This window comes from Gracilinanus agilis, chromosome 1 (assembly GCF_016433145.1).
Source record: "Gracilinanus agilis isolate LMUSP501 chromosome 1, AgileGrace, whole genome shotgun sequence".
In the NCBI taxonomy this organism is placed as follows: domain Eukaryota; kingdom Metazoa; phylum Chordata; class Mammalia; order Didelphimorphia; family Didelphidae; genus Gracilinanus; species Gracilinanus agilis.
Window position 1 is genome coordinate 741324212 of NC_058130.1, and position 9861 is coordinate 741334072.

General features: G+C 41.0%; 1 protein-coding gene across 1 annotated transcript in view; it reads left to right on the forward strand.

Annotated features, from left to right (window-relative positions):
• Positions 1–9369, forward strand: part of GALNT9 (polypeptide N-acetylgalactosaminyltransferase 9) — a 141720-nt gene extending 132351 nt beyond the window's left edge. Inside the window, exon 5 of the mRNA XM_044685389.1 lies at positions 9171–9369. Coding sequence (XP_044541324.1) covers positions 9171–9369 — 199 coding nt within the window. The remainder of the gene's footprint in view (positions 1–9170) is intronic.
• The last annotated feature ends 492 nt before the right edge of the window (positions 9370–9861 follow it).

Genomic DNA, 9861 nt, shown 5'->3' on the forward strand with positions numbered 1-9861 from the left:
TTGATATGCCATCTCCCACTTCTAAGAGAAGCATTTGCTCAAGCAGAGACCTATTCCTATATTGTACCCACCTCGTCTCTGCCTCTGAGAATCTTTGTCTATTCTCAAGAGTCATCTTAGGTATCACTTGCCCTGATCAATCCTCCCCTTTGCCACTTCCTTTCCAGTTTCCTTTCCAACCTTCTTTCCCATTTTTCTTCTTCACACACTCAATAAACCAGCCAGGCTGAAATACTTGCCATTTCATGATCTCATCCTGCCATCTCCCACCTCTGCAACTTTGATTGATCTGTTCCCCATGCTTGGAATGGACTCCACCTACACTTGCCTATTGAGATTTTTATCTTCCTTCAAATCCCAGCTCTGTTGCCACCCTGTCCAGGAAACCTCCTCAGATCTTCCCAGAGATCTGATGGTACTTTGCCTGGGCTCTCCTCTGCACCTATCATGTTATAACTAATCTCTAAGGGTGATTTGTCAGGGATGAGAGAGAAAGCGCATAGTAGGCACTTGGATGGGGGGAAGAGAGAAGAGAAGAGAGACAGAGAGGAAGGAGAGGAAAAAGAGAAAGGGAGAGGGGAGAGAGAGAGAGAGAGAGAGAGAGAGAGAGAGAGNTATATATATATATATGAAATGATTAAAAAAGTCAACTTCCCTTCAGGGCTAGGCACAAGGAATGCAAAAGAGACTCTTGTTATAGAAAATCAAACTTTTATTTAAATATATATATATATACATATGTATGTATATATACACATATATAGTTAACTTTGAAAAGCACAGAACTACTAAATAGTCAGAAAAGCTGCTCTTTAGCTAAGGACAAGGGGGGGAACAGGGCTGACCAGGCCTCCACTCAGAGCCTCGTGCCACATGCCTTATGCAGAGTCGAGGATTGAACTCTGCTCGCTCTGGTCCCTGACCCCTGGGAGTGCCACCGAGCTAGATGATGACTACCCCTTTGAGCCGACCCAAGGATCTACAGTCCTCCACTCTACTGGCTGAGCTATGGAAGGGGCTGCTTCCAATGGATACTAAAGGATGGTCCCTGCCCAGGTGTGTCTTCCTGGGAAAGGGTCTCTGATACAATGGGGAAGACTACAAGCTTTGGGGGTCTCCAACCTGCAAGCTATTTCTAAAACTTGGGGTTCATCAGATCTCACCAGGCCACAAGTTTGGGGTCTCTAGATTCCACGTTGACAATATCAAGTCTCCAGAGAATGTTCATCTTAACAGCATTAAGTTGTGAAGGTTGCTGCAAACGTGGATAGAAAGTGACTGTGATACATACTAAAATCAGATAAACTGAGTTTTGAGTCTCCAACTGCAATTTAATGGTGGTGCTTCATGTATTCTGAGGTCAAATGAAAAAGTGCCATAGTCTTTATTCCTTAGAATGTACAGCTAGTTTATATTAATTCTAAAGCTTTGCACTTTGAGTAAATTATCTTAACAAGACAACTAACTGGTGGTATGCAGAGTAAATTCTGTTTGAAGAAATGAGAGGGGCTGAGAATGGAAGGTTATTTTTTTTCCCACATGGAGAAACAACTGGTCCTGGAGATTACTTTCAATTTAATTCAATTCCACAAGCTGTGATGAAGTATTTACCACTGCCAAGTGCTGAGGATAAGAAGACAAAATGGAAATTAAGTCCCTGTCCTGGAGAAGCTCGGGGGATCAGAAAATTAAATGTGAAAATAAGTGGAAAAGATTGGGTGAAAGCTCCTTCTACATTTTTAAGTTTAGTATAGAAGAGCTTAGACTTTGGGCCCAATGAGATCTTGGGAGGTGTTTACAGTTTTAACTAAGTGATTTGCAAAGAATGATTTTAAAACTCAAATTCCCCCATTTTCCTACATGGTTGAGTTAAAGAGAAGCACCAAATCCTACTAGTCCCTTCTCCTAAGCTCTACCCACTGTCCTCTCTGCAGTTAAACAACTGAGACCAAATGAAGGAGTCACTCCAGAAATATTTGTTGAGGAAATGATTAAATACCCAGATAAATGCACCGATCACTAAATGCCATCTGAATGGAAAACTACTTTCTTGTCATTCACATAAGTTGTCCTGAGAATTTCTCAAACACTTTTGTCCCTTAATTATTGCTTTCTGACCTGTGGTTTTATGCTGTTTTTTGCTATGCTCATGAGTCAGGAGCTTAATTGTTCTCTGCTTAACAGAGTCTTTTTGGAAAACTATAAGAAGATTTAGGGGTTCACAAACATCAACACTTGAAGCCCTCTTCAAATTCAATCCAATAAATAACACCCATTGGCTACAACAGATTCCTCCTTGAGAGTCTACAATCAATCAGAGAATTTGTCAATGAACTTTTTTGGGGGGGTCTATAAAACACTGTGTCAGAGGAAAAGATCTGTAAATATTCTTTTTAATTTTAAGTTTGGAATTACTAAGACAATAGGATGAACTCATTTGTCAGATGAGTTCTAAGAAGGAGGAATGGTAAGAGTATCAGAGCTCTGAGGGGGCCCCCAGGGAATGAGGAGAGGACATTGAAAAGAAGTAAACAGCCAAGCCAACCTCCTCAAATCTTAAAAAAATTCTATGCCAACGTGAAAAATGATTACTTGTTTTTAAATTCCAGTTTCCTCATCAATACTGATTGCTACATAGGATGATAAGTGTAGAACTAGAGAAGGCAAGAAAAGATGAGGGGAATTCTGGGACAAACTGTGAAAGAGAACATATGTTTTCACACATAGTGGCTAATTAAGTAAGTGATAATATGCCATCTTATCACTTTTTAAACTTAGGTTTTTATCACAATTTGAAGGATTTGAAAACTAGGAAGAAATGCTGCGATTTTCTAGATGTTTAGGGGAAAGGAGAAGTATTTTAGAATGTTGGAGCATGTTATTATGATGAAAACCTTCTTGGAGAGCCTCAAGGTCAGCCATGTTACTTTAGACATGAATAAACTAAGGACTTCAGAACTGAAATATTAAGTTTGGATAAGGAGAGAAAGATGATGAATAGATGGAGAGAGAGACAGAAAGAGACAGAGAGGGAGAGGGGAGAGAGAGAGAGAGAGAGAGAGAGAGAGAGAGAGAGAGAGAGAGAGAGAGAGAGAGAGAGATGGGAGGGAGAAAAAAAGAGACAGAGACAGAAATGAGAGACAGCAATGGAGAGAATATTAAGCACTTACTATATACCAGACTGGGCATCTGGGTGATACAATGGATTGAACACTAATCCTGGAGTCAGGAAGACTTCGGTTCAAATCTAGCCTTAGACATTTACTTGCTGTGTGTCCCTGGTCAAGTTTTCTTAACCCTGTTAACCTCAATTTCTTCATCTGTCAAATGAGCAGGAGAAGGAAATGGCAAACCACTCCAGTATCTTTGCCAAGAAGACCCCAAATGGGCACAGAGAGTTAAACATAACTCAATACTATGTCAGACATTGTACTAAGCACCAGGGATGCAAATACAAGCAAACAAGATAATCCCTGACCTCAAGGAGTTTACATTCTAATAGGGAGAAAACAGCACATATAAAGGAGATGGGAGAAAGGGAAAGGAAGAAGTACATGGTGTTCAAAATGAGCTCAAAACACCAAAAGATAAGATGTAAGGTCAGCTATGAGAGGGTCAGGGACCTAGTCTTCAAAGATCTCATGGGAAGGATTGATTGCCTGAGACTGGGCGCCTGTCCAGTAAAGGCTATGACTGGCTAAACTATTTACTTTCCAGGAACTCGCTCAGGACTAAATTTCCTCCTCCGTGCCCCTGTAGGTCAGCAAGAATCTTTTTTCCTCTTAGCTGTCTGTCTAGGAAGAGATTATTAACCTTTTGTGTGTGTCATGTCCCTCTCTGGAAGTCTGGTGAAGCATTGCATCCCTTCTCAGAAGAAGATTTTTAAATGCATAAAATACACTGGATTACCAAGGAAACCAACTATATTGTAACAATTACCAAAATAATTAAAAAAATAAATTCAAGGATCCAAGGCTAGGAAGCTCAGGTCTATGTTGTCCACCAGGCAGGATGGCCAAAGAGAATACCATAGTCTCTAGGTCACATGCTTCACATCAGTCGAGGTCAAAGTTATACCAGCCAGAAAACATTTAAAGAATATTTATTCCATGACTTTGTTACAGACCTATTATGTGCCAAGAACTGTGTTAGGTTCTAAGAATGGGGATGGGAACTAGACTTGTGATATCATTGATAAAGTGGATAAGGAAACTCCCTCTACCTATTCAATTCAGCACTCTCCCTTCAATTTAGAGACATGAAGAATTGACTAAAACACTGAGCATTTAAGTGACTTGCCCAGGGTCACATAGCCAGGATGTGTCAGAGGCAGGATTTGAACTCAGATGTCCCTGGTTCTTAAGCTACTTTTCTAGCTCCTACATATTCTGCCTGGAAGTTCTCTAAAGAGTCATAGATTCAAAGCCTGAGATCAAGCAACTTATTTTCTATAAAGCAAGATCTGACAGGAACATAAACAAGTACATAATATAAGTACAGTGCTGTAGGTGCAAAGGATAAATCGGGGGGGGGGGACAGTCTTAGAGAGTTATTTGAAAGGGCAAGCAGTAACCCCATGGTCCCATGGCTAGTATTTGGCCAACCCAAGATTTAAATGCAGGGATTCCTGACTCAAGATCCAGCTCTCTGATTATCACACCGCCATACCAATCATGACTTGGGCATATTTGAGAATGCGACTAAGATTTGGAGTTGTAGGGATCAGGAAAGCATCATAGAAGAGTGATGAGGATGAGAGTGATGGTGATGATGATGATGGCAATAAAGATGATGATGGTAGTAAAGGTGGTAATGATGGGGGTGGTGATGGTGATGATGATGGCTAAATTTTATATGGTACCTACTAAGTGCCAGGCACCATGCTAAGGTATTTCACAAATACTATTTCATTTGAGTAGGTAACACCTAGTTGCTAAGCTTTGAAGCAAGGTAAGCCAATGGGACAGAAGCAGATACGTAATGACTGAGGTGATAGCTGGAGACTCAGCAGATCAAAATACTGCCCTAGGCAAGTCACTTAATCTCTATCTGTCTCAGTCTCCTCCAATGTAAAATAGAGATGACAGTAGCACTTATCTCCCAGGACTATGGTGAGAATAAAATGAAGTAATATTGGTAAAATACTTTGCAAACCTTAAAGTACAACATAAATGTTAATTGTTGTTATTTTCATATAATTTTTTCATTCATTTCTTAAAATCTAAATCAAGAGGGGCTAGACTACAGGGATCTTTGTGCCCTGTTTCCCCAATGGTATCTGTCCAAGGAGGGCTTCAACTGCACTAGCTCTTCTAGGGAAGGAATCTTAGGTGTTTCTATACAAGCTTCCCTGTTATCTACATCAAAAGATGACCATTTTTCTTGGCTTCTCCCAGAATTCCTTGAAAGTGATGCCCACTACCTCTAGAGTAACTTCCAAACATGGGGCATCATAGGGAGAAGGACACAATTTAAGAACACAAATCAAAGTCTCAGCCTTGGAAAATGGTTCTTCCTCCTCAAGGCCATAAAGGAAAAATGAATCAGAGCATCATGAACCTAAAGTTGAAAGGGACTTCAGAGATTGTCTGGTCCAACTCCTTCATTTTATCAATGAGGAAACTGAGGCCCAGAGAGGGGAGAAAATTATTTGCCCAAGGTCACTCAAGTAAGTATGAGAAAGGATTTGAACTCAGGTCTTCTGATTGCAGATCATTTGTTTTTCCATTGTGTATTGCATCAGTTAAGTGGAAGGAGTTGACACAAGTCTTTAATGTGAAGCAGAAATTAAAAATAGGGGGTATGGGGAGATGTGTGATCAGTTCTTAACACTAACCAAGGATTTTATAATTGATCTTGGAGATGACAGAATGTCATTACATTTAGGAGCAGCCAGGTGGCTCAGAGGATAGAGACCCAGACTTGGAGATGAGAGGTCTTAGGTTCAAATCTGGTCTTAGACACCTCCTGTCTGTATAACCCTTGACAAGTCATTTAACCCCCATTGCCAAGCCTTTTTTATCTTCTGTCTTAGTATTGATATTTGGTATTGATTCTCAGACAGAAGGTAAGAAAGAGAGAATGATTGCATTTGATAGAACGATGAGACTTGTGCTTTCCAAAGATCAATAGGAGAACTGAGCCAAGAGTGGACTAGAAGTGGGGAGATACTTGGAGCAGTCCATATATTAGGAACCCAGGAGTTTTGTCTCCCAGTTCCTGGCCCAAGATTGGCACATAAGAAATGCTTCTTGAATAATTGAGTGGCCTGAAAGAGGACTGGAAAAGCAGCTGAAACATAAAGAAGGCACAAAAAGGCAACAAAGCCCCAGATTCCTGAAGGATAAAGAGATTAAGTGACTTCCTAGATTCCTGATGTCTGGACCTCCTGAGTTTCTGACTCACAGTGGTTCCTGAGATCTAGACTCCAAATCCAGCTCTCCATTGATAAGGGCTACACCAGGTAGTGGTAGTATCAAAAGAGAGAAAGGGCCATGTCTGAGAGATGTTCTAAAGCTAGAAATGAGAGAATTTGGTAATCAATTAGACACTAACAAGTCAGAGGAAAGAGTTATGGATAACTTTTAAGTTGCCAGCCAGAATGACTAGAAGGATGGTGGTACCTTCAACAGTGATAAGGAAGTAATGAAGAGGGGAAAATTTGGGAGAATGGGAGAGATGACACAGTGGATAAAGTCTAAGACTTGGAATCTAGAAAACCTGAGTTCAAATCCTACCTCAGACATTAGCTGGGTGACCCTGGGCAAGTCACTTAATTTCTTATCTGCCTCAGTTCCCTCAACCATAAAATGGAGATTATAATAAATACCATCTCCTTCCCAGGGTTGTGGTAAGGTTGAGATAGTTTTTAAAAGGCACTTTGAAAACTTTAAATTAATGCCTAAAATAAACTTAAGATATGGATTTTTCATTTATTTATTTGATCTGTCCATTCTCTTCCAGCAGTCTCCATCCACCCTAATCAAGCCAACCCCTCCAGGAAACTTCTATCAAACTGGTAAGGGCTTTCTCCTCTTTCCATGTGTGGGAGAGCCTGATCTGTCCCTTACCTTATGATCTCTCAACTTGCAAGGGATTTGATTTAGATTAGACATTAACCTTTGGGAGCATGGATTGGATGACTGAGGAGGAAGCTGTGATCTAGCTGGTCCATAAAACCAGAGCTTCAAGTATGAGCTTGGCAGGGAAGAAGCTCATAAAACACAGCGGCTCAGAAGGAAAGCAAAGGACTCAATGAGAGCTGGGTATGGGCAGAACTCTAAGTAAGGAGGAAAGCCTCTGTATCTTACCCTCCATGGGAGATTCTCCATTGATCTGTCATTCTCAGCAGGAGGGAAATGTACTGGCTGGGCAGGAGACCACAATCAATAGCTGTGTCCAATGACCTGACAGCTATTTACTCATCAGCTCATTAAGTCTGTAAAGGAAATTACACTTCTCATAATTCGGCTATTGACTGGTGGTGCACTTTGGGGTCCACTGGAGGAAGAAGGAGAGAAAAAAGAATTCACTCTGAGCAGAGAAACCAAAGAAAATAAATGTATAATTAAGCATTCCTGTAAGAGTTGAAAGGGCTAATTAATGGCATTTCCAATAGCACAGGGTAAAGTTTTAAATCATGATTAAAAGAAAAAAGGCACCCAAGTACAGGAAATCAAATGCAGAGTCCACATCGATGGTGCCAAGACACGAGCCAAGCTGAGCAAGTGACTCTCCAATAGCTCTTCTGATTAGAACTTGTTCCCAAGTATTGACTAGGATGAAAGAAACAAAATTTAATTTGAAATCAATTCAAGAGCAAGTCTCATTGATGGATTCTGACTACTGCCCGTTATTTCTAAGGAACTACAGCCCAAGTCCTGCACAAGTTCACTCAGGTGGCCATTCCCCAAGAGAATGGAAGAGCCAATTTTAGACACTGCTGAATTCCAAAACATTAAAGAAAAAGAAAACTCTTCTTCCTTCTTTTAATCCTAGTATGGATGGGATAAGGGAAGTCTGACAGTTCTATTATGGAAAAAGAAGATGGGGAAGAGAAGAGAAGAGGTATAGTCAGTCAATCAACAAGCATTTAATTAAATACCTACTCTGTGCCAGGTACTATACTAGGCATTGGGGATATAAAGATAAAAATGGAAACAACTCCTGCCCTTCAGGAGCTTAAATTCTGCTATTGCTGTTAAGTCATTTTTCTGTCGTGTCTAACTCTTCCTGATCCCACTGGGGGATTTTCTTGGCAGAGATCCTGTAGTGGTTTGCCATTTCCTTCTATAGTTCATTTCACAGATGAGGAAACATGGTTGAGTGACTTGCTCAGAGTCACTCAACTAGTAAGTGTTTGGAGTGGTTTGTTATTTCCTTCTCTAACTCATTTGACAGATGAGGAAACTGAGGCAAACAGAGTTAAGTCACTTACCCAGGGTCATCCAGTTAGTAAATGTCTGCGGTCCATATCTGTCACTCAAGCATTTATTAAGAACCTACTATGTGTCATGCACTATGCTAAGTGCTAGGGATACAAAGAAAAATCAAAAGGTAGTCCCCATTTTTAAGATGTTCATAGTCTAATGGGAGAGACAACACAAAAACAGCCATGCACAAAAACCAATTATATGTAAGATAAATGGGAAATAATTAACAGAAAGGAGGCACTAAAATTAAGCAAGGTTTGGGAAAGATTTCTTATAGAAGGTGGGATTTCAGCTAGGACCTGAGAGAAGCCAGAAAGTATCTAAAAGAGCTGACCTATGGAGAGAGAGATCAGAGGGTGCTAGATCTAAAGCTTCCAGGGGTCTCGCAGCTCACTTAGTCCAACCTTCTCATTTTACAGATGAGGAAACTGGGTGGAGTGAATTATCCAAAGACACACAGGCAGTGAATGTCAGAGGATAAAATAAAACTCTAGAAGCTAGAACTAAGAAACTGAGAGGAAGAGGTGGAATTTGGGAGAATAAAACAAGAGTGGAGAAAGAATATAGGGAAGGCATCCCTAATAGTGAGGACTTCTCTGAGAGTAGAAAAGGTTGCCTTGGGAAGGGGTGGTTTTTCCCTTCACCATAAATCTTCAAGGTAAGGTTGGAAGATCTGGAGGGGACATCTGTTCAGCTACAAGTTGGACTAGATGGCCTCTTGATCCCTTTCAATTCTAGGATTCGAGGATACTGTGAAATCTCCAGGTTCCTGAACTCTAGAAAATATTCCATCATCATCACACTTGCCCAGCTGGCCCCCATCCTCTTACAAGGGTGTGCATCCATGCCAGGATCCATCCACGTGTGTACCGCTAAAGCAGCCACATGCTCAGCCGTGACCGAGGGCCCTGTGCATTCATTTTACAGTGTGACTTAAATCATTAATGCTGCATTAAAGGGACGGAAGGCTCTGGGATGAAAACCAAACCAGAATTAGCTCTTCCATCTCTGTGAGGCAGAGACTTTACAAAGGGGCTGAAGTGCAGAGAAGCAGCTGTGGCAACAGCTGGCCTGGCGGGGTGGAAAGAGGAATGGATTTAGAGATAAAAGAACAGGTTGGGATGCCAGCTCTGCTATTCACTACCTTTGTGACCTTGGCCAAGCAACTTTCCCAGGGCCTCCATTTCTTCATATGTAAAGAGAAAGGGGCCAAACCCACAGGGCCTTTAAATCTATGATCCCATTATCCATTTAGACTTCCATTTATTAATAGTTATGCTTACAATTCTTTCTTTTAGATAGTTTGGAAAGGTAGCATATTCCACTGACTGGAGACCAGCCTTGAAGTCAAAAAGCCCAAGGGTTCAAGTCCATCTTAGGATCTATATGTGACTATGGACAAATCACTCTCCATATCCCAGGCAACTCC